The 25,833-nt window shown below is 60.3% G+C and overlaps 3 protein-coding genes and 4 non-coding genes across 8 annotated transcripts; 1 reads left to right on the top strand and 6 right to left on the bottom strand.

Annotated features, from left to right (window-relative positions):
• Positions 1–262: 262 nt before the first annotated feature.
• EIF4A1 (eukaryotic translation initiation factor 4A1) lies at positions 263–10,214 on the bottom strand. 2 transcript variants are annotated; one of them, XM_038768583.1, is made up of 11 exons: positions 10,136–10,214; positions 6,790–6,838; positions 3,925–4,057; positions 3,079–3,218; positions 2,110–2,278; positions 1,726–1,835; positions 1,473–1,616; positions 1,247–1,384; positions 1,060–1,149; positions 720–799; positions 263–626 (listed from the first exon to the last, which is right to left on the bottom strand). In XM_038768583.1, the coding sequence occupies exons 1-11, from the start codon at positions 10,144–10,146 to the stop codon at positions 482–484; spliced, it is 1,209 nt and encodes a 402-aa protein (XP_038624511.1). In that variant the 5' UTR covers positions 10,147–10,214; the 3' UTR covers positions 263–481. The 2 variants fall into 2 exon arrangements, with proteins under 2 accessions (XP_038624511.1, XP_038624510.1); XM_038768582.1 differs by lacking the exon at positions 10,136–10,214 and adding an exon at positions 7,902–7,945.
• Positions 878–1,002, bottom strand: LOC119947417. The gene has a single exon (XR_005456491.1). It is a non-coding gene; the product is annotated as a small nucleolar RNA SNORA67 (small nucleolar RNA).
• On the bottom strand, positions 1,937–2,067 carry LOC119947426. Its single transcript, XR_005456499.1, has one exon. It is a non-coding gene; the product is annotated as a small nucleolar RNA SNORD10 (small nucleolar RNA).
• Positions 2,798–2,937, bottom strand: LOC119947424. The gene has a single exon (XR_005456498.1). It is a non-coding gene; the product is annotated as a small nucleolar RNA SNORA48 (small nucleolar RNA).
• On the bottom strand, positions 3,456–3,596 carry LOC119947423. The gene has a single exon (XR_005456497.1). It is a non-coding gene; the product is annotated as a small nucleolar RNA SNORA48 (small nucleolar RNA).
• Positions 10,215–11,006: 792 nt separating the features above from the next.
• SENP3 (SUMO specific peptidase 3) lies at positions 11,007–24,841 on the bottom strand. The gene is made up of 11 exons (XM_038768634.1): positions 24,757–24,841; positions 17,470–18,282; positions 16,709–16,948; positions 16,392–16,503; positions 14,715–14,862; positions 14,486–14,533; positions 14,177–14,254; positions 11,962–12,099; positions 11,688–11,771; positions 11,514–11,564; positions 11,007–11,167 (listed from the first exon to the last, which is right to left on the bottom strand). Exons 2-11 carry the CDS (start codon positions 18,269–18,271, stop codon positions 11,057–11,059), a joined length of 1,812 nt encoding a protein of 603 aa, XP_038624562.1. The 5' UTR covers positions 18,272–18,282; positions 24,757–24,841; the 3' UTR covers positions 11,007–11,056.
• On the top strand, positions 18,719–25,612 carry LOC119946774 (basic proline-rich protein-like). Its single transcript, XM_038768225.1, has 4 exons — positions 18,719–18,726; positions 19,001–19,184; positions 25,036–25,301; positions 25,405–25,612. The coding sequence occupies exons 1-4, from the start codon at positions 18,719–18,721 to the stop codon at positions 25,610–25,612; spliced, it is 666 nt and encodes a 221-aa protein (XP_038624153.1).
• Positions 25,613–25,833: the final 221 nt, after the last annotated feature.

Genomic DNA, 25,833 nt, shown 5'->3' with positions numbered 1-25,833 from the left:
ACAACGTAAAAATGGCCGTGTCCTCTCCCCTCTACCCCCCCAGGGGGGTGGGAGCCGGATTGGGGCGGGGGCTGGGGGCAACCCTCCCCCCACAACCACTGCCTCGGTGGGGGGGGAGGGTTCGTTTTTGGTCCGGGAATGGGAGGGTGGACAATGTGATGAACGGGCTAAAGGGTGGTCTTAGTGTTTCTGCTGGGGGGGGGGGGGGGTCGGCGCCTGGGGCAGAAGGGGCCCGCCCAAATCAAAGGGTTCGAAGCTTTCGTGCTTCCTTCTTTTTTGCCTCAAAAAGTGACATTTTATTCAAAGTCAAAAAAAAAAAAAAAAAAAAGTTGACAAAGGTCCCCACCTCCCTTCACGCCTCCGCTGGCCCCTTGTCTTCCTCCCTCCTTCCCTCCCGCTGTCGCCCGGCTGCCAGCCTGGTGGATCTCGGGCCACGCGGCCCCTCGGGCATCGGCGGGCGGGCGGGGGGCAGGCCGGGGCCTCAGATCAGGTCGGCCACGTTGAGAGGCATCTCCTCGATGGAGGTGTTGTAGAAGGTCTCGATGTCGCGCAGGGTCCGCTTGTCCTCCTCCGTCACCATGTTGATGGCGACGCCTTTGCGGCCGAAGCGGCCCCCGCGGCCGATTCTGCGAGGGAGAGAGAGAGAAGGTCGGGGGGCGTTAGGGACGGGGGGCCGGGGCTGGAAGATGGGGGGGCCGGGGCTCATCCCACTCGCTCACCTGTGGATGTAGTTCTCCCGGTTGGTGGGCAAGTCGTAGTTGATGACCAGGGACACCTGCTGCACGTCGATGCCTCTCGCCTGGAGAAGGGGAGGAAGGGGGGTGGTCAGCACCCGTGGAAGGATTGGGGTCGGCACGGGCCGAGGCGGCGTGTGGCGGCGTGGATGGCCGGAAGGGGCGAGGATCAGGCCCCGTCCCCCGTGAGCCCGCTCGCTGCTCTGCCAAGGAGCTACGTTCCAGGAGGGGCACCGCGCGGCCCCTAGGAGAGGGAATCTCCTTGGCCCCCACCCGATCCTCCCCGGGGGTCCCGTCTCCCCGCATCCCCCCGCCCGGCACTGACCAGCAGGTCGGTGGTGATGAGCACCCGACTGGAGCCTGAGCGGAACTCCCGCATGATCACGTCTCGCTCCTTTTGGTCCATGTCGCCGTGCTGGGAGAAGCGAGGGGGGAAGGAAGCGGCTGAGTTGGGGGTCGAGGGTCGGAAGAAGGAGGAGGGAAAGGGGGGGGGCAGGGGAGCAACGGCTCACCATGGCGGAGACGGTGAAGTCCCGGGCGTGCATCTTCTCCGTCAGCCAGTCCACCTTCCGGCGGGTGTTGATGAAGATGACGGCCTGGGTGATGGTGAGCGTCTCGTACAGGTCACAAAGAGTGTCCAGCTTCCACTCCTGGGGGGGAGAGGAGGAGGAGGAGGGCTCTCAAATCTGCCGGCCGGAGCCGCCCGCGGGTCGCGAGGTAGCGACGACGGGGACCCACCTCACGCTCCACGTTGATGTAGAACTGGCGGATACCCTCCAGGGTCAGCTCCTCCTTCTTCACCAGGATGCGGATCGGGTCCCGCATGAACTTCTTGGTGACCTCCAGCACGTCCGAGGGCATGGTGGCCGACAGCAGCACCACCTGCAGCGGGAGGGAGGAGACCCCCACCCCGGTGAGGCCGGGCCTTTGGGGGCACGGACCCCCTCTCCGGCAACTCCTCCCCAGGGGGACCGCCCCCCGACCCCCTCACCTGGGTGTTGCCGCTCAGCTTCTGGAAGATGTCGTAGATCTGGTCCTTGAAGCCACGGCTCAACATCTCATCGGCCTCGTCCAGCACGAACATCTTGATGTACTTGGGGGCTGCGGGGGAAGGGAGGGCGTGGAAGGGTCAGCTTGGCGGCGTCGGAACGGACGGGAGGACAGACGGAAAGGCTTGGGGGGCGGAGGTAGCTCTCCTCAGCGCTCACGGGTCTGATCACGTGCCCGAAAGCCCCCAGCCCCGCCGACGGCCCCGGGGGCAGAACGCCCCCGGGGTCCGGGTGGGAGGGGGCCTCCGGGCTCAGATGACACGCATGGGGGATCATCACAGAGCAGCCACGGGCGGGGGGAAGAGGGGCGGGGAAACGCGGCTCACACAGGTAGCGGCGGTTGAGCATGTCGAAGACGCGTCCGGGTGTCCCCACGATGATGTGCGGCGCTTCCATCTGCAGCTTCTGGACCTCGGCGCGCACATTGGTGCCCCCGATGCAGGCGTGGCAGGAGGCCCCCATGTAGTCACCAAGGGCCATCACCACTTTCTGGATCTGTGCCAAGGAGACACGAAGGGCGATGCTGGAGAGGGCACGCCCGCCCCTCCCGTCGCCCCCCTCCTCTGGGGCCCGGCTGGCGCTCGCCACACTAGGGTGACAGGGGTCACAGGGGGTGGCCTGTCACGCAAGAGATTGGAGTTTTTGGGTAGGGACGGGGTGAAGGAAGGGCCAGGGACGGCGTCCCCCGGCCGACCCGGCCACCTGGGCCGGAGGGTTGAAGCTCTGGCCTGAGGGAAGGGAGGGAAGGGGTAGCGGGGGCCTGGGTGGACCCCACCAGCCTCGGCGCCCTTCCTCGCGCCTGCTGCTCACCTGGCCACCCTCGCCTCGCTCGGGAGCATCGCTGCCGCCGTGCCAAGAAAGGACCGACCGGCAGCTGCTGCCCGGTCACCCAGGCCCCCGTGGGTTCCTCCCCGGGCTCCGGATAGTCCGGAGCTGGGATGGATCAGGCGACTTCCTGGGCTCCTTTCCCTGCTGGGGTTTGTTTTTTTTTTTTTGGAGGGGGGAATCCAGGCCCCGTGTGTCCGAGGCATGAACCAGCTGCGGCCACTTCCCGGGCATCGGGCTGGGATGAACAGGGACTGGGTTGCTCTGTCCCCGTCTGATCTAAGATCGGCACCACCGAACAGGTGCCTCTTTACCCAGCGACGGGGAAGGCGGAAAGGGGATGGGAGACGGGCTGCCCAATACCCACCTGGCCGCGGGGTAGCCACTGGGACGGCTCCCCGCTCCCTTTCCCGACCGACCTGCGCCTCCGCCTCGCAGGGGAGACCCCCGCCGGCCCCCCCCGGACCCACCTGTTGGGCCAGCTCTCGGGTGGGCGCCAGGACGAGGGCCTGAGTGGCCTTGAGGTCCAGTTCGATCTGCTGCAGGATGGAGATGGCGAAGGTCGCGGTCTTTCCGGTCCCAGACTGGGCCTGGGCGATCACGTCGTAACCTGGTGGCCGCAGAGCGGGGACCCGGGTGAGGAGGGGATTGAGAGCTTGACCGGGCCAGGGGGATCGATGGGGATGTTAGTCGATTAATTCAGTGCTGTGCGCAGAGAACTGTACTGAGCGCTTGGGAAAATGTTCGCGATGCGCCTGCAGTCGAGAGCCAATCGTGCGACAAGACTCGCCAGACAACAAGAAGTGTGATTGTGCGTCCGTGTGTGCACACAGACAGAACAGGGCTTCGATGTGTCCGAGGCATGAACCAGCTGCGGCCACTACCCAGGGCATCGTGCTGGGATGAACAGGGACTGGGCTGCTCTGCCCCCGCCTGATATAAGACTGGCACCACCAACCAGGTGCCTCTCTACCCAGTGACGGGGGGGAGGAAGAACCAATCTGTGTCATTTTAGACCGTGAGCCCACTGCTGGGTAGGGACTGTCTCTATATGTTGCCAATTTGTACTTCCCAAGTACTTAGTACAGTGCTCTGCACACAGTAAGCGCTCAATAAGTACGATTGATGATGATGATATTTACCAAGGGCTCACAGTGCAGGGAGCGTCCTAAAAACAACAGAACCAGAAGCTCTCATCCCTTCACGTATGTTACTGTGGGAGATGACACCTATGAGCACTGTGGGGTTTGGCTAAGACACTTGGGGGGGGACGCCTCGGGGCTTCAGGGGAGACAACAGTGGTGACCGGGGCTCACCCTTGATACAAGGAAGAATGGCTCGCTGCTGGATGGCAGAGGGCTTCTCGAAACCATAGGCGTAGATGCCGCGGAGCAGAGACTCGGACAAATTCATGTCGTCGAAACTATCCACGATCTCGTTCCAGTTGCTCTGCGGATCGGGGTCAGAGGGGAGGACGGCAGTCAGTGTGACGGGCCCCCACCAAAGTGGTTGCGGTTAGGCAGTACCCCCTTTCTGAGGGGGGACCGCAACCAAAGCCCTGCCCACAGGCAAGCCAGAAGGGCCTTTCAAGAGCTAAAGCCAGGCTGGCCTCCTTTGCAGTCACTAAGGCTAATGTTCCCATTGTTGGGGGGGTGCCTGGGACATCTAATAATAATAATAATAACAACAATGATGGTATTTGTTAAGTGCTTACTATGTGTTAAGCACTGTTCTAAGCGCTGGGGAGGTTACAAGGTGATCAGGTTGTCCCAAGGTGGGGCGGCCTCACAGCTTTAATCCTACACATAGTCACGTAGTTGGCGGAGCCGGGATTTGAACCCATGAACCGTGACTCCCAAGCCCGCGCCCTTTCCACTGAGCCAAGCTCCTAAGCCACCTGGGATGGCAGGGGGTGTCAGAACTGAGGACCCGCGGGATTACCAACACCCCCCAAGGGGCCACCACGATCCACCAACAGCATCTGCCGTTGGAGAGAAACAGCCTGGCTCGGTGGAAAAAGCTTGGGCTTGGGAGTCAGAGATCATGGATTCTAATCCTGGCTCTGCCACTTGTCAGCTGTGACTCTGGGCGAGTCACTTAACTTCCTTGTGCCTCAGTTCCCTCATCTGTAAAATGGGGATGAAGACTGAGCCCCACGTGGGACAACCTGATCACCTTGTACCCCCCCCACCAGCGCTTAGAACGGTGCTTTGCACATAGTAAGCGCTTCACAAATGCCATTATTACCTTCTGTGTGCTTATTTGGGGATGAAGACTGTGAGCCCCACATGGGACAACCTGATCTCTATATGTTGCCAATTTGTACTTCCCAAGCGCTTAGTACAGTGCTCTGCACATAGTATGCGCTCAATAAATACGATTGATAATGCTGATGATCACCTTGTACCCCCCACCAGCGCTTCGAATGATGCTTTGCACATAGTAGGTGCTTCACAAATGCCATTATTACCTTCTGCGTGCTTATTTGGGGATGAAGAGTGTGAGCCCCACGTGGGACAACCTGATCACCTTGTACCCCCCACCAGCGCTTAGAACGGTGTTTTGCACATAGTAAGTGCTTCACAAATGCCATTATTATCTTCTGTGTGCTTATTTGGGGATGAAGACTGTGAGCCCCACATGGGACAACCTGATCACCTTGTACCCCCCACCAGCGCTTAGAACAGTGCTTTGCACATAGTAAGCACTTCACAAATGCCATTATTACCTTCTGTGTGCTTATTTGGGGATGAAGAGCGTGAGCCCCACGTGGGATAACCTGATCACCTTGTCCCCCCCCCCCAGCGCTTAGCACATAGTAAGCACTTCACAAATTCCATTATTATCGTCATTATTACCATCCATGTGCTTATTAGATGCTGGCCACTGTGCTAAATGCTTGGTGAGAGCACAGTACAATGGAGATAATAAGCAAGATCCCCTCCCTGAAGGAGGGTAGACTCTAAGGGGGAGGGTCGGTGGTCTGTGGGAGGCATAGACCTCCCTCAGGTCTAGACTGTGAGTGCACTGTTGGGTAGGGACTGTCTCTATATGTTGCCAACTTGTACTTCCCAAGCGCTTAGTCCAGTGCTCTGCACACAGTAAGCCCTCAATAAATACGAATGAATAAAAGAGAAGCAGCTTGGCTCAATGGGAAGAGCCTGGGCTTTAGAGTCAGAGGTCACGGGTTCAAATCCCCGCTCCGCCGACTGTCAGCTGTGTGGCTTTGGGCAAGCCACTTAACTTCTCTGGGCCTCAGTTCCCTCATCTGGAAAATGGGGATGAAGACTGGGAGCCCCATGTGGGACAACTTGATCGCCCTGTATCCCCCCAGGGCTTAGACCAGTGCTTGGCACAGATTGAGCACTTAATCAATCGTACTTATTGAGCGCTTACTGTGTGCAGAGCACTGTACTAAGCGCTTGGGAAGCACAAGTTGGCAACATATACAGACAGTCCCTACCCAAAAGTGGGCTCACAACTTCTCTGTGCCTCAGTTCCCTCATCTGGGAAATGGGGATAAAGACTGTGAGCCCCACGTGGGACAACCTGATCGCCTTGTATCCCCCCAGGGCTTAGAACAGTGCTTGGCACAGAGTGAGCACTTAATCGTATTTACTGAGTGCTTACTGTGTGCAGAGCACTGTACTAAGCGCTTGGGAAGTCCAAGTCGGCAACATATAGAGACGGTCCCGACCCAACAGTGGGCTCACTTAACTTCTCTGTGCCTCAGTTCCCTCATCTGGGAAATGGGGATGAAGACTGGGAGCCCCATGTGGGACAGCCTGATCGCCTTGTATCCCCCCAGGGCTTAGAACAGTGCTTGGGAAGTCCAAGTTGGCAACACATAGAGACAGTCCCGACCCAACAGTGGGTTCACTTAACTTCTCTGTGCCTCAGTTCCCTCATCTGGGAAACGGGGATGAAGACTGGGAGCCCCACGGGGGACAGCCTGATGGCCCTGCATCCCCCCAGGGCTTGGAACGGTGCTTGGCACAGAGTGAGCGCTTAATCAATCAGTCGTATTTATTGAGCGCTTACTCTGTGCAGAGCACTGTACTAAGCGCTTGGGAAGTCCAAGTTGGCAACACAGGGAGACGGCCCCTACCCAACGGGGGGCTCACAGTCTAACAAATCCCATCCAAATCCCATAGTTATGAGTGACCGGTCCAGGGTCTGACCTCGATGACGCCGTCGGGTTCCATTCCGTCGGGGCCATTGTCTCGGGATCTGCGGGGACAAGGAGAAGGGACAGGAAGGGCCTGTCAGTCCCCGGGGCTTCCGCTAGGGGGCGACGGCCACCGCGGGAGGCGCCCCCTAGCGGGGGGGGGGGGAGCCGCCGCCACCGCGGGAGGCGCCCCCTAGCGGCAGGGGGGGTGAGAGAAAGAGCTGGCCGTCCGCGCGGGTCATTGGCCGGCCGGGTGAGGCCGGCCCAAAATGGCTCCCTCCAGCCCCACAATGGCGCCGGGCCCCCTCCCCTCGACGGGCCCAGGAGGCCCGGATGTGGGACGGGCGCGCGCGCGCGCCCCCTCCCACGTGCCGCCCGGCGTGCACGCGCCGGAAGTCCCTCCCACCCGTCGCCCCGATTGGCCGCGACGCCCGCTCCTGCACGTCACAGCGCGCTCCACCGCCCCCCGCCCTCCGTCGAGGCGCAAGAGCCCGGATGTGGGAGGCCGCGGGCGGTGGCGGCCTCTCGCACAATGCGCCGCCCGGGCCGGGGGCGGGGCGGGGGGGGATAGGGGTTGCACAACGCGGAGGAAATGGCGATTGATGATGGAGGGGGCCGGCATGTGCTCGACGCCCACACCTGGAACAATCCATCGCCCTTCCCCGGCCGGGGCCAGTGGTTCAGCCCGCCCCGGGAAAATAATGGAACGATCCATCCGCATCTCGCTCTCCTCCCCCCCGGCCCCGCCCGCGCCGCAAGATGGACCTGTTCGCCCGCCGACGGCGCCGCTCCCCTCCCACTCAAATCGGACCAGACAGTCCGGGAAATGGGTCAATACCCGACGGGCGGCCTTTCCCCCGGCCTCCCCCACTCCACCGCCGCCCGGCGAAATGGCCGCGTCGGTTTATGACTCCCCCCCCCCACCGGCCTTCCGTCCCCGCATCCCGCGGGGTTTCATCCCGATGCAACTCCGCCCGACGAAGGACCCCTGAAAATTTAGTTTCCCGCCGGGACGCATAGTAGTCGCGCCCAATCCTCCGTCCCCCCCCTCCCACCGGGCCCTAAATGGTTTTGCCCCGCTCGGTCCTTTCCCCCCCGCCCTCGCCGTCCAGCCCGGCTACTCACCGCGATTCTTGACTCGCAGACATGTTCCTGGGAACTAGGGCGGAGGGCCCGCCTCTCGACAACTTATAGGGCGGCCGAGCCCGCCCCCGCTAGCCCATTGGCTGCCCCCGCTAAGTCCCGCCCGCCGCTGCCCGGCAACCCGCCGTGACGCCAGGGCTCCCGCGCGCCGCCATTGGCTGGCCGGCCCGCCCGTCACACCGCCCCGGAAGTGACGTCAGCAGAGCGGACGCGCAGGCGGCCATCTTGGGTGGCCCCTTTCCCTTCCCCCCTCCACACGTGTGGCGGCGGCCGGTCCCTCGCCACGTGACCCCGGCGGGCCCCACGTGAGGCGGGCCTCAGTCTCCCCCGCCGATCAATCAATCAATCCATCAATCGTATTTATTGAGCGCTTACTGTGTGCAGGGCACTGTGCTAAGCGCTTGGGAAGTCCAAGTTGGCAACATATAGAGACGGTCCCTACCCCACAGTGGGCTCACAGTCTAAAGTGCTAAGCTCTTAGTAATAATAATAATAATGGCATTTATTAAGCGCTTACTATGTGCAAAGCACTGTTCTAAGTGCTGGGGAGGTTACAAAGTGATCAGGGGGGGCTCACTGTCTTCATCCCCATTTTACAGATGAGGGGACTGAGGCACGGAGAAGTGAAGTGACTTGCCCAAAGTCACACAGCTGCCTAGTGGGGGAGCCGGGATTTGATAATAACGACATTTATTAAGCGCTTACTATGTGCCAAGCACTGTTCTAAGCGCTGGGGGAGATACAAGGTGATGAGGTTGCCCCACGGGGGGGCTCACAGTCAATCCCCATTTTCCAGATGAGGGAACTGAGGCACGGAGAAGTTAAGTGACTTGCCCAGTGTCACACAGCTGACAAGTGGTGGAGCCAGGATTTGAACCCATGACCCCTGACTCCAAAGCCCAGGCTTTTCCCACTGAGCCACGCTGAGTAGTGCTCTGCACACAGTAAGTGCTCAATAAATACAATTGATTGATTGAAAGTCCCGCTTATTGACCCCCCCACAACTCCCTTTTCACTGCAGCTAGCGGGAATCGAGGCAGACTCGATGCCACCGGGAAGCCGGGAGATGGGCCCCGGCCCTCGTTATCTCACTTGTCTTCTTTCCTGCCCATCACTTACCCATTCTGGCATCGACCCTCTGCCCCACCACTCCCACCCCGACAGGCCGCTCCTCCATTTTGAACTGTCCCTTCCTCTTCCCTGATAATAATTAATAATAATAATTGGCATTTGTTAGGCGCTTACTATGTGCAAAGCACTGTTCTAAGCGCTGGGGAGGATACAGGGTGATCAGGTTGTCCCATGGGGGGGCTCACGGTCCTAATCCCATTTTACAGATGAGGTAACTTGAGGCCACTCAGTAAGCACCACATAAAAACTAAGGTTTTCTGGGAGGTAAAACCTCTTGACAAGCTTCTAACCTCCCACAATCAATCAATCAATCAATCGTATTTATTGAGCGCTTACTGTGTGCAGAGCACTGCACTACGCGCTTGGGAAGTACAAGTCGGCAACACATACAGATGGTCCCTACCCAACAGTGGGCTCACAGTCTAGAAGCAGTGTGGCTCAGTGGAAAGAGTCCGGGCTTTGGAGTCAGAGGTCATGGGTTCAAATCCCCGCTCTGCCAAATGTCAGCTGTGTGACTTTGGGCAAGTCACTTCGCTTCTCCGTGCCTCAGTTCCCTCATCTGTCAAATGGGGTTGAAGACTGTGAGCCCCCCGGTGGGACAACCTGATCACCTTGTAACCTCCCCAGTGCTTAGAACGGTGCTTTGCACATAGTAAGCGCTTAATAAATGCCATTATTATTAGAAAGTTAAAAGTGACTTGCCCACACAGCAGACATGTGGCGGAGTCGGCATTCGAACCCATGATCTGACTCCAAAGCCCGTGCTCTTTCCACTGAGCCACGCTGCTTCTCCGATCCCCCTCCTCTCAAACTGTCCCATCCTCTTGCCCAATCCCCCTCCTCTCAAACTGTCCCTTCCTCTTGCCCAATCCCCCTCCTCCCAAACTGTCCCTTCCCCTTGTCGGAGCCTCAGTGACCTCGTCTGTAAAATGGGGATGAAGACTGTGAGCCCCACGCGGGACAACCTGATCACCTCGTATCCCCCCCCAGCGCTTAGAACAGTGCTTTGCACATAGTAAGCGCTTAACAAATACCATCATCATCCACCTCTGCCCATTGCCCTCCTCTCGGCCGTGCCCCCGCACCTTGGATTCATCTTCTGTCTCGCTCCGGCCCCTATTCGGCCTCACTCCTCGCTCCACTCTCCCGAGGCAGGACGGTGACCGGTGGCGGGGGCTGGAGCCCCCCCCCAAGTGACCCCTGCCCTCCGAGGCCTCGCAGTTGAGCCAGCCCCTCTCTCCATCCCTCACAGTGATGGATGAAGTCCTTTTATGAGGTCACTACCTCCTGCTCCAGCCTCCCTCTGCGGGGAGATTGGCCGAGGGGCCGCAATGCTCCCCCCAACACAGCCGCGCTCGCTCTTCCCTTTTCCCCCCGGCCAACCTCCGCTCGGGCCCCGGCGGCTGAGGGTTCGCCGTTGCTACAGCCACCCCTCCACCTGGCCATTCTGCATTGGCCGTTCCCTTTCCGGCTACTGGCGGAGGGCTGCATCGAGGGAAGCGCTTAGTACAGTGCTCGGCACACAGTAAGCGCTCAATAAATACGGTTGATGACGAGGGAAGGAGTGAAAGATTCTGGGTCGCCGGTGGGGGGTCGGGCGTCAGAGGGCCTGTGGTTAACGGGAAAGGGCTGACTGGAGTGAGCCGGCGGCTCCCAGCCCGGCCCGGCCCCCGGCCACCAAACACACATCTCCAAAGGATCCTTTATTAACCAGAGCAGGACCATGGCATTTTATATATATATATATATATAAAAAAAACCAAGTTTAGGGAGGCTGGGCCCCTCTGTGTCCCCCCCACCCCGAACAGACGACTCCACTAACACGGAGGAGGGGGGGGGCTTCCTCCCCATTGTTCCCCCAACGCCGGAGGAAGTGAGGGTCCCCCCCCCATCACCCCCACCCCGCGAAGAACTAATGGGGACTTTGCCAGAAGTGGAAAAAAAAAAAAAATACAGGAACCAGGGGGGAGACATTTAAATATGAAAAACGGCAGAGGGGTGGGGGCTCACACAGTGAGTTTGCAGTGACACAGCTCCTTGTAGATTTGCCTCCGCAGTTTGGGCATGTCCTGCTGGGTGAAGCTGAAGGGTTGAGAAAGGGCCAGGAACTTGCAGTACTGGGGAGAAGCGAGGAGGGAGAAAGGGCAATGGTGAGGAAGCGGGGCCACCCCTACTCCCACCCTCTGCCTCGGTCATGTCACCGACACCCCCCCGCACCCTCACCAACCACTCTCCACCGTCCCCCAATGCCCAAGGACAGGGGAGGGCATCGACGGGGACTATCAGTCTGAGGGAGGGGGGCTGTACCCTCCCAAACGCTTAGTACAGGGCTCTGCACACGGTAAGTGCTCAATAAATACGAATGACCGATCGGGGACGGTCAACAGGTCGGTGTCCCTGAGGTGACTTTGGGGCACGATGCTGGGGAGAGGGGAGGGTGTCAAGATGGAGCCCCTGACTCACCTGTAGAACAAAGGCCCCACAGTCACTGTCATTGTTCTGTCTGGCCACGTTCTGGGCAGGGGGAGACAGACGGTCGTCACGGGGGGGGGCCGGACCCTCCTCTTTGGCTGCCCCCACCCGCCGGGGGTCTCCCCCCTCGCCCCCGCTCCCCTGAGCCCATGCGGAGTCGCTCACCATCTTAAAGTAACCCTTCCAGCCCTGGTGGAAATCAGGCCGGTCCTTTTTGGCTGCTTCGGCCTGAAGGTACTTGGCGATATGCTGGGAAGGGAAGTGATGGGGAGGCCGGGGTCGGCGGTGGGGCAGAAGGGTCTCCGGTCTCCGGAGGCCGAGGCCCGGCAGGGAGGGAGCGGAGCGGCCCGGGACCGCCGCCGCCGCCTCGCCCCTGGGATCGTGGGAGCCCCCCCCGCCGATCCCGGGCCCTGGACACCCGCCGGGGTCGGGGGCTGACCTTGGGGCAGCGGCGGTTGAGCGTGCGCTGGGAGTCGAAGTAGGTGATGGTGCGCCGCCGCACGTCCACCGAGACGAGGGACCAGTGTACCTCCAGGTGGATGGGGATGAGCAGCAGCTGCTTGTTGAAGATATCCACCTGGAGAGAGGGAGGGGAGGCCGGCTGCTCAGCGCCCGCCCTCCCCCCAGGACAGGGAGGGGAGCCCCGGTGGCCCGGGACCCCTGCCAACCCAGCAGGCCCCCGTCCGAGCGACCGCACGGCTTGGTTTCCCTGGGGCTTCACCACCCTTATCAGTAAACTCCGCAGCTTCTTCCTGCTGGGAAACTTCTAAGGTCCGTCTAATTACAAGAATAATTAAAGATTGTGGTATCCGTTAAGCGGTTACTATTTGCCAGGCACTGTACTGAGTGCTGGGGTGGACACGAGTAAATCATCAATCGTATTTATTGAGCGCTTACTATGTGCAGAGCACTGTACTAAGCGCTTGGGAAGTACAAGTTGGCAACACACAGAGACAGTCCCTACCCAACAGTGGGCTCACAGTCTAAAAGTCAATCAGTCGGACACAGTCCTTGTCCCACATGGAGTTCACGCTCTCAAATCCCCCTTTTGCAGATGAGGTGACTGAGGCACGGAGAACCGCATGGCTTGCCCAAGGTCACACAGCAGACAAGTGGCAGAGCCACCATAAGAGCCCGTGACTCCAAAGCCCACGCAAAGTAAATCAGTCGGACACAGTCCCTGTCCCACATGGAGTTCACGCTCTCAAATCCCCCTTTTGCAGATGAGGTGACTGAGGCACGGAGAACCGCATGGCTCGCCCAAGGTCACACAGCAGACAAGTGGCAGAGCCACCATTAGAACCCGTGACTCCAAAGCCCACGCAAAGTAAATCAGTCGGACACAGTCCCTGTCCCACATGGTGTTCACACTCTCAAATCCCTTTTGCAGATGAAGTGACTGAGGCACGGAGAACCGCATGGCTCGCCCAAGGTCACACAGCAGACAAATGGCAGAGCCACCATTAGAACCCATGACTCCAAAGCCCACGCCTTATCTCCTTCGCCATGGTGTCTAGAGTAAGCTCACCCCTACCCTTGTACCCTCGCCCACTAAGCTGTAAGCTCGCCGTGGGCAGGGAAAGGGTCCGCCACATAGTTGGGCTGTACTATCCCAAGCGCTTAGTATGATACCCTGCACGCAGTAAGCTCTCAATAAGCAGGGTCGGTCGATTGATTGTGCCTTCACAATTCACAATTCCGGGCCTGGAATGCCCTCAATCCCTCTGCCCATCCGTCAAGCTAGCTCTCTTCCTCCCTTCAAGGCCCTGCTGAGAGTTCACCTCCTCCAGGAGGTCTTCCCAGACTGAGCCCCTTCCTTCCTCTCCCCCTCGTCCCCCTCTCCATCCCCCCGTCTTACCTCCTTCCCTTCCCCACAGCACCTGTATATATGTATATATGGTTGTACATATTTATTACTCTATTTATTTATTTATTTTACTTGTACATTTCTATCCTATTTATTTTATTTTGTTGGTATGTTTGGTTCTGTTCTCTGTCTCCCCCTCTTAGACTGTGAGCCCACTGTTGGGTAGGGACTGTCTCTATGTGTTGCCAATTTGTACTTCCCAAGCGCTTAGTACAGTGCTCTGCACATAGTAAGCGCTCAATAAATACGATTGATTGATTGATTCTGTCTCTAAGCTTTCAGCACAGGGCTGTGCACACGATAGGTGCCCAAGACTATCGACTGCCTTGAGATCAACTCCACTCCCGCTTTCCTTCCCCTGGCAGGGGCAGCCCCGGTCCAGCCAAGGTAAGAGGAGAGGCAGAAGCTGGGGGGAGAGAAGCAGCGTGACTCAGTGGAAAGAGCCCGGGCTTTGGAGTCCGAGGTCGTGGGTTCAAATCCCGGCTCCACCCATTATCAGCTGTGTGACTTTGCGCAGGTCACTTAACTTCTCTGGGCCTCAGTTACCTCATCTGTAAAATGGGGATTAAGCCTGTGAGCCCCACGTGGGACAACCTGATCACTTTGTAACCTCCCCAGCGCTTAGAACAGTGCTTTGCACATAGTAAGCGCTTAGTAAATGCCATTAATAATAATGTGGGGGCTGCGAGGGGATGGGAGGAGAGGGTGGAGGCCCAGCCTTGCTATTTTGCGGGGGGCGGGGGAGATGAGAGTGGGAAAGCGAGGCCTCCCCGGGAGGCAGACTCACATTTTTGGTCCATCTTTTCACCCCCTCGTAGCCCTTGGTGCGGAGCTTGTCGTAGAAAAAACTGTTGAAGAAATGGACCTGTCCCAACGACACATAGGAGAGCCACCGGGGTTACCGGAGTCGGCAGGGGTCCCCGCGGACACGGAGAGCCAGCGGGGTGCCCGGGCCACGGGGTCTCGCTGTCCGCAGAGGGCCCGGGCGTTCTGGGTCCCAGCCGCCACCCCAGAGACCCCCCCCCCCCCCCCGTTCACACCTCCCGCCCCGCCACGGCCCACCGCTCCAGCGACCCGGGAGTCCTTCCCTCCCTACCTTCTCCGGGACGGTGTCCATGACCAGGTCTCCGTACATATTCATCACCTGGTTGGAGGGGGAAGAGGGGAGGTCAGGGGGCAGCAGGGGCCTCCTTCACCACCCCCGCGTCGCTCCCCCACCCAAAACACGCCAGTGGGCCCGCTGTCCGGTGGGTCTGCTGGTCCCCTGGCCCTCCCCGCCCCGATCCCTGCTGCCCGTCGCCCCGGCCTCCCCTCCCCGCCCGCACCTGGTCGTTGAGCCAGTTCTGCCCGTACAAGGTGCCGAGGTCGTCCATGGTCAGCACGTGCCGCTTGTAGGCGACACGGAAGCCCCGGACCATGGCGTTGCCCGGCATGCGCTGGTAGGACTGGATCAGCTGCTGCACCAACCCCTTCCTGGGGATGAGACGGGAGGGCGGGGGGCAGAACGGGGGAAGGCTCCGGGCCGCCCGGCTGCCCCGCGGGGAGGAGTCACACCCGATCCCATCTGGTTCTTCCTTAGAGCCAAGCACCTAACTGCGGGTTTGGGGTGGAGGGGAGGGGGCATGGGCTGGCACAATCGGGTGAGGAACGAGGTACCATTAGGTGGAGGGTGAGTATACAGAGTGGGGGTGGGGGGAGGTGTCTCCTTGGGAGCGGTGCCAGGACGAGCTCGGGGGAGGGAGCGCACACTGAGAACTCCCGGCCCCATCATCTCTACCGGTGGCGGGGTCAGAGCTGTGTAGAAGGTGACCAGCAAGGAGGCCACCACCACCCGGGAAGGAAAGACTTTTAGACTGTGAGCCCACTGTTGGGTAGGGACTGTCTCTATGTGTTGCCAATTTGTACTTCCCAAGCGCTTAGTACAGTGCTCTGCACATAGTAAGCGCTCAATGAATACGATTGACTGATTGATTGAAAGATGGGACTGACCCGCCAAGACTGTGAGCCCACTGTTGGGTAGGGACTGTCTCTATATGTTGCCAACTTGGACTTCCCAAGCGCTTAGTACAGTGCTCTGCACACAGTAAGCGCTCAATAAATACGATTGATTGATTGACTTGCCATTTTTTTCCTCCAGAGGGGCAGGGGCCACGTCTAACTGTGCCCTTCCAAGCACTCTGCTCTGCGTTCGGTAGGTGCTCAATAAATACCAGCAACCGATAGACCCAATCATTACGGTCACACCCAGCGGGAGCCAGAAAATCCCACCGCAGATGGGGGCTAGAAAGCACCCGGCACAGGGTGTTGCTGACCACTCTATAAAGCCAGGGCCCGGGAGCCCAATCCCGGAATCTGGGGGGCAGGTCTGGTCAGAGTGTGAGCCTGGGAAAGGGCAAGAAAGGTCACCAAATGGTCCCGGGAGGAGGAGATTAGAGAAGAGGGTGGGCCTTCCGCGGGCCAAAATGAAGGCCGTGAGATTTAACGGGCAGTGACTATCACAAAGGGCGTGGGTCCGACCAACACGGCGCCGTGGGTCCGCTGACCCCTCCGCCTCCAACTCCCACTGGAGGACCTGAACTTGAGGGGGAATGGGGGGTGTGTGGGGAAATGCTCCTTCCCACAGTGGACAGGGACGCAGCGGGGCTTCATTCCTGGGGAAAGTCACGTGGCTGGAAAGACGGGTGGGCTCCGGGAGCGGGGTTTGGGTGTGAGGGCGAGAGACGAGAAGAAAGGCAGTTTCGGGAACGCGGAGGGGTGGAGATAGCCCGCCCCATCATGCTACGCTGGGAGTTGGGGGACGGACCGGCGCCGGAGTCTCAAAAGGGCCCGTCGTCGCCACCAGAGCTGGGGTCCCGGCCCGGGCAGGGCGCCCCGCTGACCCCAGTCACGGCCCCGGTCGTCCGCATCCCCCCGGCCCACCGAGCCCCCTCTTCCCCAGCAGGTCCTTCCCGGCCCGGAGAGCCTATCTGGGAGGGAGCTTGGCCTCGGCCGCGGGGCCGCACCTGGACGGGGTGGAGAATTCCTGCTGGAAGATGTCCTCGAGCTTCTCCACCACCTCGTCCGTGCTCAGGGGAATCAGGCTGCCGTACGTCTGCAGGAACTCATCCAAAATGCCTGGGGTGGGGATGGAGGGGGTCGGCGCCAGTCAGCCGGGGTGGGAGGAGGGGGGTGGCCGAGCAAGCCTGGGGGACCCGACCCCGGGGGGCGGGAGGGGGCGGCGGCCTTTCGCTTTCCCGGGCCGGGTCGTGGGACCCGGGCGAGCATCCCAGTGACACCCCCGGCGGGTGAGGACGGGGGCGTGGGGGGAGCGGCGCCTCACTCTGAACGCAGGTGACGTGCTCTTCCCGCAGCGGGCTGTGCTGGCCGGCCTTGTCCCCCGGCCGCTCGCGCTCCTCGGCGGCCCCGAGCTCGGGCCCCTGGAAGAGCTCCTGGGCGGCCCGGGGCCCGATGCTGCACACGTTGCTGATGAGGATGCTGGCGTCGGCAGGGAGCGGACCCGCTTCGCCCTCGGACCCTGACAGCCCTCCAAAGCCGTTGGGGAGAGCGCCCGCTGCCGCGCCTACGGGCAAGAGAGCAGGGAGGGGCAGGGGGCCCTGTCGGCGAGGAGACCCCGGCCCCGCTGTTCGGGCGGCGGGGGGTTGGCGGGGGTGGGGGGAGATGGGGCCGTCAGCCAGGGCGCACTGGAAGGGGTCACATGGGGATGCCAGAGGGGACACCAAGCACCCTCCTCCTCCTCTTCCCTTGGCACCGGGGCCGGGGATCGGGGATTGGGACAGCAGCTGGGAAACTGGGCCAAGAGAGACCGGCTAGGATGCAGGGATTCTCTCTCTTTTTATTGCTGTATTGTACTTTCCAAGCGCTTAGTCCAGCGCTCTGACACAGTAAGCGCTCATATACTACGTCTGAATGAATGAATTGGGCCCTGCCACTCAATCAATCAATCAATCGTATTTATTGAGCGCTTACTGCGTGCAGAGCACTGTACTAAGCGCTTGGGAAGTACAGGCTGGCAACATAGAGACGGCCCCTACCCAACAGTGGGCTCAAGACACCCCCGTGGGAACCCCGGGCCCCACCTACCTGGGTCCGCTTCTGGGGGCCGGGGGGAGCGCCGGGCCCGCCCCGGAGCCTCGTCCTCCAGGGGCTCCCCGCCCAGAGGCGGGAGGGCCCCTCCGGGCGCCCCGTCGGCCATGAGCGCCCCCAGCAGCCCCAGCCGGGGCGGGGGCGGGCCCCGGGGGGATCCGAAGCGGCAGCCGGGGGGCGGCGGGGCCCCGGGGGCGGCGCCGCCTTCCTGGGGCGGCGGGAGGGTCTTGGGGTGCGGGGCGCCCCTCCGCCTGCCCCTCCGCCGCCCCCACAGCTTCCAGTGGAATGTCAGCGACGAGCTCTTGGAGTAGAGCAGCAGCTGCAAGGCCTGCATGGCCCGGCGGCGACGCTGAGACCAGGCCCGGCGGGCCGGGGGACGGGGCGGGGGCCGGGCCGGGGCCGGTCGCGGGGGCCGGGGCCCCCCGAGCCGGCCCCAGCCGGGCGGCAGCCCCCAGGCCGCCGTCTCCTCCTCCTCCTCCTCCTCCTCATCGTCGTCCTCGTCCTCCTCGGACTCTTCGTCCTCATCCTCGTCGTCCTCCTCCTCGTCCTCCTCCTCCTCCTCCTCGCTGGCCGAGGCGTCGAAGGAGGGCCGGGGGGCGGGGAGGCGGCGGGCGGGGAGGGCCACCCCGGGGCCTGCTGGGTCCGGCCCGAACCCCCCTCCGGCCTTCAGGGAGGGCCTGGGGGGCGGCGGCCAGCGGAGGCGCTCCCGGCGGGGCCGGGGGAAGGCCGCCGCCCTCGGGGAGGCTCCCAGGGTTGCCGAAGAACGCCAGGGGCGCTTCCCTTGGACAGTCTCTTTCATCTTCCGGCAGCCTGGGAGGAAAGGAGACGACAATTAGGAGGGGAGGCGGGATCTGGATTCCATCCCCATCTGCCCCCCACCAGGCCGGCCAAACCCCTCCCTCATCGTGGCCTCTGAGACTGAGGGTCCCCCCCCCCCCGCCCAGTTCCATCTACCACAATCTCCCAGCTCCATCGCCAAGGGTCAAGGGTTTGGCCCCGAGCCTCCTTCCTCCATTCGCCCATCAATGAATAGCACTTCTTGAGCGCTTACTGCGTGCAGAGCACTATATTAGAGCCCCCATTCGTGGGCTCGGGCATCCGGTCCAACCCAGCAGGGTCCCTTTTCGGGGAGGTGGCCATTCCCGTCCATCCCCACTACCCTCCATCACTGGGCCTCAAGAGCCCTCTTGTCTCCCAACCCTCATTCTCCCTCCTTCTTCACCGGGAGGGAGCGGGCCCAGGGAAGATGGGCAGGTGGGGGAAGCGCCGATTAGCAATACAAAAGGAGGGGAAAAGATGTAGGCGGTGGAAAAAAAAACAGGAGAGAGAATCCAGGTCCTCTCCGGGCAGCTGAGGGGGTCACCCCATCGCCCACCCGCCCTCCACACTGGGCTGTCAGCCCCTCCCCGAACCCCGAGGGAGATCTGCCCCACGCTGAGGAAACCTCGGAGCAGGGGGATGGCTCACTCCCCTTTACCCCCATCCGAGAGACCTCCCTGAAGTCTAACCCCGTTCCCTCTGGCTGCAGCCCCGGCCCTGAAGAGGGGATCCAGGGTCCGGAGGGGAGCGTCCGGGGTCCAGGCCGGCCTGCGGGGAGGGAGAAGAAACGGGGGCTGCCAGCGGGTGCCGGGATGGGCCGGGGCGATGACCCTCGGCCGGGTGACGCGGAGGGGAAAGGGCTGCCCCGGGCCCGGAGCGTGGGAGCAGAGAAAGTCCGGGCGGGCGGGGGCTGCCCCGGGGATAATAATAATAATAATAATAATAATAATAATAATAATAATAATAATGGCATTTACTAAGCGCTTACTATGTGCAAAGCACTGTTCTAAGCGCTGGGGTGGTACAAGGTGATCAGGTTGTCCCATGGCGGGGCTCACAGTCTTCATCCCCATTTTACAGACGAGGTCACTGAGGCCCAGAGAAGTGAAGCGACTCGTCCAAAGTCACAGAGCTGGACAAGTGGCACAGCCGGGATTCCCAGACTGAGCCCCTTCCTTCCTCTCCCCCTCGTCCCCCTCTCCATCCCTCTCCTTCCCTTCCCCACAGCACCTGTATATATGGATATATGGTTGTACATATTTATTACTCTACTTATTTATTTATTTATTTTACTTGTACATTTCTATCCTATTTATTTTATTTTGTTAGTATGTTTGGTTCTGTTCTCTGTCTCCCCCTTTTAGACTGTGAGCCCACTGTTGGGTAGGGACTGTCTCTATGTGTTGCCAATTTGTACTTCCCAAGCGCTTAGTACAGTGCTCTGCACATAGTAAGCGCTCAATAAATACGATTGATGATGATGATGATTTGAACCCATGACCTCTGACTCCCAAGCCCGGGGCTCTTTCCACTGAGCCGGTGGCCCAATCCGGACTCGGCCTCCCGGCCCGCAAGGGGTCCAGGCCGGTGGGGCCGAGGAAGAGGGGCCTTCCTCCTCCTCCTCCTCCGGGAGGACCCGGTCCCGTCGCCCCCGCCCCCCGACAAGGCGGGGGGTCTCCACAGGCCCGCTGTTGGGTAGGGACCACCTCTCTATGTTGCCAACTTGTACTTCCCAAGCGCTCAGTCCAGTGCTCTGCACACAGTAGGCGCTCCATAAATTCATTCATTCAGTCGTATTTATTGAGCGCTTACTGTGTGCGGAGCACTGGACTAAGCGCTTGGGAAGTACAAGCTGGCAACACAGAGAGACGGTCCCTACCCATCGTATTTATTGAGCGCTTACTATGTGCAAAGCACTGGACTAAGCGCTTGGGAAGTACAAGTTTGGCTCAGTGGAAAGAGCATGAGCTTTGGAGTCAGAGGTCATGGGTTCGAATCCCGGCTCTACCACATGTCTGCTGTGTGACCTTGGGCAAGTCACTTAACTTCTCAGCCTCAGTTCCCTCATCTATAAAATGGGGATTAAGACTGTGAGCCCCTCGTGGGACAACCTGATCATCTTGTATCCCCCTCAGCGCTTAGAAGAGTGCTTTGCACATAATAAGCACTTAACAAATACCATCATTATTATTACTATTACAAGTTAGCAACATAGAGAGACAGTCCCTACCCATCGTATTTATTGAGCGCTTACTGTGTGCACAGCACTGGACTGAGTGCTTGGGAAGTACAAGTTGGCAACATCTAGAGACGGTCCCTACCCATCGTATTTATGGAGCGCTTACTGTGTGCAGAGCACTGGACTAAGCGCTCGGGAAGTACAAGTTGGCAACATAGAGAGACGGTCCCGACCCATCGTATTTATGGAGCGCTTACTGTATGCAAAGCACTGTACTGAGCGCTTGGCAAGTTGGCAACATAGAGACGGTCCCTATGGAAAGAGCCCAGGCTTTGGAGTCAATCAATCAATCAATCGCATTTACTGAGCGCTTACTGTGTGCAGAGCACTGGACTAAGCGCTTGGGAAGCCCAAGTTGGCAACATATAGAGACGGTCCCTTCCCAACAGTGGGCTCGCAGTCTAAAAAGAGTCAGAGGCCGTGGGTTCAAATCTGGCCTCCGCCACTTGTCAGCTGAGTGACTTTGGGCGAGTCCCTTCACTTCTCTGGGCCTCAGTTCCCTCGCCTGTAAAACGGGGATGGAGCCTGTGAGCTCCTCGTGGGGCAACCTGACCACCTTGTAACCTCCCCTGCGCTTAGAACCGTGCTTTGCACATAGTAAGCGCTTAATAAATGCCATCATCATTATTACTACCCCAGCGCTTAGAACAGTGCTTTGCACATAGTAAGCGCTTACTAAATGCCATTATTATTATTATTATCCTAGCGCTTAGAACAGTGCTTTGCACATAGTAAGGGCTTAACAAACACCACCATTACCGTTAACAGTACGGTTGAAGGAAGGAAGGCCCCCTCTTCTCAGGGGCTGGTGTCGGGAAGGGTTGTGGGATCGAGATCGGGAGGGGCTCGGGCTCCCGGGCTCCCTTGGGCATGTCCCTTCACTTCTCTGGGCCTCAGTCCCCTTGCCTGTAAAACGGGGATGGAGCCTGCGAGCTCCTCGTGGAGCAACCTGATCACCTTGTAACCTCCCCTGTGCTTAGAACAGGGCTTTGCACATAGTAAGTGCTTAATAAATGCCATCACTATTATTATTACCCCAGCGCTTAGAACAGTGCTTTGCACATAGTAAGTGCTTAATAAATGCCATTATTATTATTACCCCAGCGCATAGAACAGTGCTTTGCACATAGTAAGGGCTTAACAAACACCACCACTATCATTAACAGGACGGTTGAAGGAAGGAAGGAATGAAGGCCCCCTCTTCTCCGGGGCTGGTGGTCGGATCGGGTCGGGTGGCTCACCGGGGCGGAGAGGGAGGGGCTCGGGCTCCCGGGCTCCCTTGGGCGAGTCCCCTCACTTCTCTGGGCCTCAGTTCCCTCACCTGTAAAACGGGGATGGAGCCTGCGAGCTCCTCGTGGGGCAACCTGACCACCTTCTGACCTCCCCGGCGCTTAGAACAGGGCTTTGCACAGAGTAAGCGCTTAATAAGTGCCATCATTATTACTATTATTGCCCCAGCGCTTAGAACAGTGCTTTGCACATAGTAAGTGCTTAATAAATGCCATCGTCATTATTATTGCCCCAGCGCTTAGAACAGTGCTTTGCACATGGTAAGGGCTTAACAAACATCACCATTATCATTAACAGGACGGTTGAAGGAAGGCAGGCCCCCTCTTCTCCGGGGCCGGTGTCGGATCGGGTCGGGTGGCTCACCGGGGCGGAGAGGGAGAAGGGAGGGGCTCCCGGGCTCCCTTGGGCATGTCCCCTCACTTCTCTGGGCCTCAGTCCCCTCACCTGTAAAACGGGGATGGAGCCTGCGAGCTCCTCGTGGGGCAACCTGACCACCTTGTGACCTCCCCGGCGCTTAGAACAGGGCTTTGCACAGAGCAAGCGCTTAATAAATGCCATCATCATTATTATTATTATTACCCCAGCGCTTAGAACAGTGCTTTGCACATAGTAAGGGCTTAACAAACACCACCATTATCGTTAACAGTACGGTTGAAGGCAGGCCCCCTCTTCTCCGGGGCTGGTGGCCGGATCGGGTCGGGTGGCTCACCGGGTCGGAGAGGGAGGAGGGAGGGACTCGGGCTCCCGGGCTCCCTTGGGCATGTCCCTTCACTTCTCTGGGCCTCAGTTGCCTCGCCTGTTAAACGGGGATGGAGCCTGCGAGCTCCTCGTGGGGCAACCTGACCACCTGGTAACCTCCCCTACGCTTAGAATAGTGCTTTGCACATAGTAAGCGCTTAATAAATGCCATCATCATTACCCCAGCGCTTAGAACAGTGCTTTGCACATAGTAAGGGCTTAATAAATGCCATCATTATGACTATCACCCCAGCGCTTAGAACAGTGCTTTGCACATAGTTAAGGGCTTAACAAACACCACCATTATCATTAACAGTACGGTTGAAGGAAGGAAGGAAGGAAGGCCCCCTCTTCTCCGGGGCTGGTGGCCGGATCGGGTCGGGTGGCTCACCGGGTCGGAGAGGGAGAAGGGAGGGGCTCGGGCTCCGTTGGGCATGTCCCTTCACTTCTCTGGGCCTCAGTCCCCCGGCCTGTAAAACGGGGATGGAGCCTGCGAGCTCCTCGTGGGGCAACCTGACCACCTGGTGACCTCCCCTGCGCTTAGAACAGGGCTTTGCACAGAGTAAGCGCTTAATAAATGCCATCATTATGATTATTACCCCAGCGCTTAGAACAGTGCTTTGCACATAGTAAGGGCTTAACAAACACCACCATTATCGTTAACAGTACGGCTGAAGGAAGGAAGGAAGGAAGGAATGAAGGCCCCCTCTTCTCCGGGGCCGGTGTCGGATCGGGTCGGGTGGCTCACCGGGGCGGAGAGGGAGGAGGGAGGGGCTCGGGCTCCCGGGCTCCCTTGGGCATATCCCGTCACTTCTCTGGGCCTCAGTTCCCTCACCTGTAAAACGGGGATGGAGCCTGCGAGCTCCTGGTGGGGCAACCTGACCACCTTGTAACCTCCCCGGCGCTTAGAAGAGTGCTTTGCACAGAGTAAGCGCTTAATAAATGCCATCATCATTATTATTATTATTACCCCAGCGCTTAGAACAGGGCTTTGCACATAGTAAGGGCTTAACAAACACCACCATTATCATTAACAGGACGGTTGAAGGAAGGCAGGCAGGCCCCCTCTTCTCCGGGGCTGGTGGCCGGATCGGGTCGGGTGGCTCACCGGGGCGGAGAGGGAGGGGCTCGGGCTCCCGGGCTCCCTTGGGCATGTCCCTTCACTTCTCTGGGCCTCAGTCCCCTCACCTGTAAGACGGGGATGGAGCCTGTGAGCCCCTCGTGGGCAACCTGACCACCTTGTGACCTCCCCTGCGCTTAGAACAGGGCCTTGCACACAGTAAGCGCTTAATAAATGCCATCACTATTATTATTACCCCAGCGCTTAGAACAGTGCTTTGCACAGAGTAAGTGCTTACTAAATGCCATTATTATTATTACCCCAGCGCTTACAACAGTGCTTTGCACATAGTAAGGGCTTAACAAACACCACCATTATCATTAACAGGACGGTTGAAGGAAGGAAGGCACCCTCTTCTCCAGGGCTGGTGTCGGGTCGGGTGGCTCACCGGGGCGGAGAGGGAGGGGCTCGGGCTCCCTTGGGCATGTCCCTTCACTTCTCTGGGCCTCAGTCCCCTCGCCTGTAAAACGGGGTTGGAGCCTGGGAGCTCCTCGTGGGGCAACCTGACCACCTGGTGACCTCCCCTGCGCTTAGAACAGGGCTTTGCACAGAGTAAGCGCTTAATAAATGCCATCATCATTATTATTATTATTACCCCAGCGCTTAGAACAGTGCTTTGCACATAGTAAGGGCTTAACAAACACCACCATTATCATTAACAGGACGGTTGAAGGAAGGAAGGCACCCTCTTCTCCAGGGTTGGTGTCGGGTCGGGTGGCTCACCGGGGCGGAGAGGGAGGGGCTCGGGCTCCCTTGGGCACGTCCCTTCACTTCTCTGGGCCTCAGTCCCCCCACCTGTAAAACGGGGATGGAGCCTGCGAGCTCCTCGTGGGGCAACCTGACCACCTGGTGACCTCCCCGGCGCTTAGAACAGGGCTTTGCACAGAGTAAGCGCTTAATAAATGCCATCATCATTATTATTATTATTATTACCCCAGCGCTTAGCACAGTGCTTTGCACATAGTAAGAGCTTAACAAACACCACCATTATGGTTAACAGTACGGCTGGAGGAAGGCAGGCAGGCCCCCTCTTCACCGGGGCCGGTGTCGGGGAGGGTTGTGGGGTCGGGTGGCTCACCGGGTCGGAGAGGGAGGAGGGAGGGGCTCGGGCTCCCGGGGGCTCAGGCGCCACGGCCCCGGTTCATCCCGCCGCCGCCGCCGCCGCCGCTGCCGCCGCCGCCAGCTCCTCCTCCTCCTCCTCCTCCCGCCGCTGCTGCTCCCGCTCCGGCCGCCCACGCGGGGACCTCGCGCTGTTCCTCGCGGACCGGACCGGACCGAATGGAGTCGGACCGGCCCCCCCCTCCCCGACTCCCGCCGCCGCCTCCCGTGAGCCCCGAGGCCACCGGCCGCGGCGCAGCCTTATCGCGTCACACCCAACGGCGGCCGCCGTGACGTCACGCCCCCGACCACGCCCCCTCACCCCACGGGCCAATGGGCGTCGTCGTCGCGCGCGGGCGCGAGACCCCCCTCCCTGGACCACGCCCCCTCGCCCCTCGAACCAATGGGAGTCGTCGTCACGCGCCCGCGCATGCGCGATCCCGCCCCGGGCCACGCCCCCTGCGCACGCGCCCCCTCTCCAGGCCACGCCCCCTCGCCCCACGGGCCAATGGGCGTCATCGTCGCGCGCGCGAGAGAGAGAGAGACCCCCCGCCCCGGGCCACGCCCCCCTGCGCACGCGCCCCTCTCCCAGCCCCGCCCCCCTGCGCACGCATTCTCCCTCTCCCAGCCACGCCCCCTCGCCCTCCCGAGCCGATGGGCGTCGTCTGCGAGTGCCCCCTCCCCGGGCCACGCCCCCCTGCGCACGCACCCCCCTCTCCCGGCCACGCCCGCTCGCCCCACGGACGAATGGGCGTCGTTGTCGCGCGCACGCACCCCCTCCCGAAGCCACGCCCCGCCCCTGCGCACGCACCCCCTCTCCAAGCCACGCCCCCTAGGCCCCCCGAGCCAATGGGCGTCATCGTCGCGGGAGCGCACGCACCCCTCTCCCAGCCACGCCCCCTCTCCCCACGGACCAATGGGCGTCGTCGTCGCGCGCGCGCACGCGCTCCTCTCCCAGCCACGCCCCCCTGCGCAGGCACCCCCTCTCCAGGCCACGCCCCTTCTACCACGGGCCAATGGGCGTCGTCGTCGTGCGCGCGCGCGCCCCGGGCCTCGT

Source organism: Tachyglossus aculeatus, chromosome Y4 (genome assembly GCF_015852505.1).
Source record: "Tachyglossus aculeatus isolate mTacAcu1 chromosome Y4, mTacAcu1.pri, whole genome shotgun sequence".
In the NCBI taxonomy this organism is placed as follows: domain Eukaryota; kingdom Metazoa; phylum Chordata; class Mammalia; order Monotremata; family Tachyglossidae; genus Tachyglossus; species Tachyglossus aculeatus.
This window is presented reverse-complemented; position numbering and strand designations above follow the sequence as displayed.

Coding starts and splice junctions, on each gene's coding strand:
- EIF4A1 (XM_038768582.1), bottom strand. CDS start 7,924: ATGTCTGCGAGTCAAGAATCGCG. Junction 3,219..3,924: donor CATTCTTCCTTGTATCAAGG/GTGAGCCCCGGT, acceptor TGCGGCCACCAG/GTTACGACGTGATCGCCCAG. Junction 1,836..2,109: donor GCTCAACCGCCGCTACCTGT/GTGAGCCGCGTT, acceptor CTTCCCCCGCAG/CCCCCAAGTACATCAAGATG.
- SENP3 (XM_038768634.1), bottom strand. CDS start 18,271: ATGAAAGAGACTGTCCAAGGGAAGCGCCCCTGGCGTTCTTCGGCAACC. Junction 11,772..11,961: donor TCAACCGCCGCTGCCCCAAG/GTCAGCCCCCGA, acceptor TTCCCTTCCCAG/CATATCGCCAAGTACCTTCA. Junction 11,565..11,687: donor GGAAGGGTTACTTTAAGATG/GTGAGCGACTCC, acceptor CCCCCTGCCCAG/AACGTGGCCAGACAGAACAA.
- LOC119946774 (XM_038768225.1), top strand. Junction 19,185..25,035: donor GGAGCGTGGGAGCAGAGAAA/GTCCGGGCGGGC, acceptor GCCGCGGCGCAG/CCTTATCGCGTCACACCCAA. Junction 25,302..25,404: donor CCAATGGGCGTCATCGTCGC/GCGCGCGAGAGA, acceptor TCCCTCTCCCAG/CCACGCCCCCTCGCCCTCCC.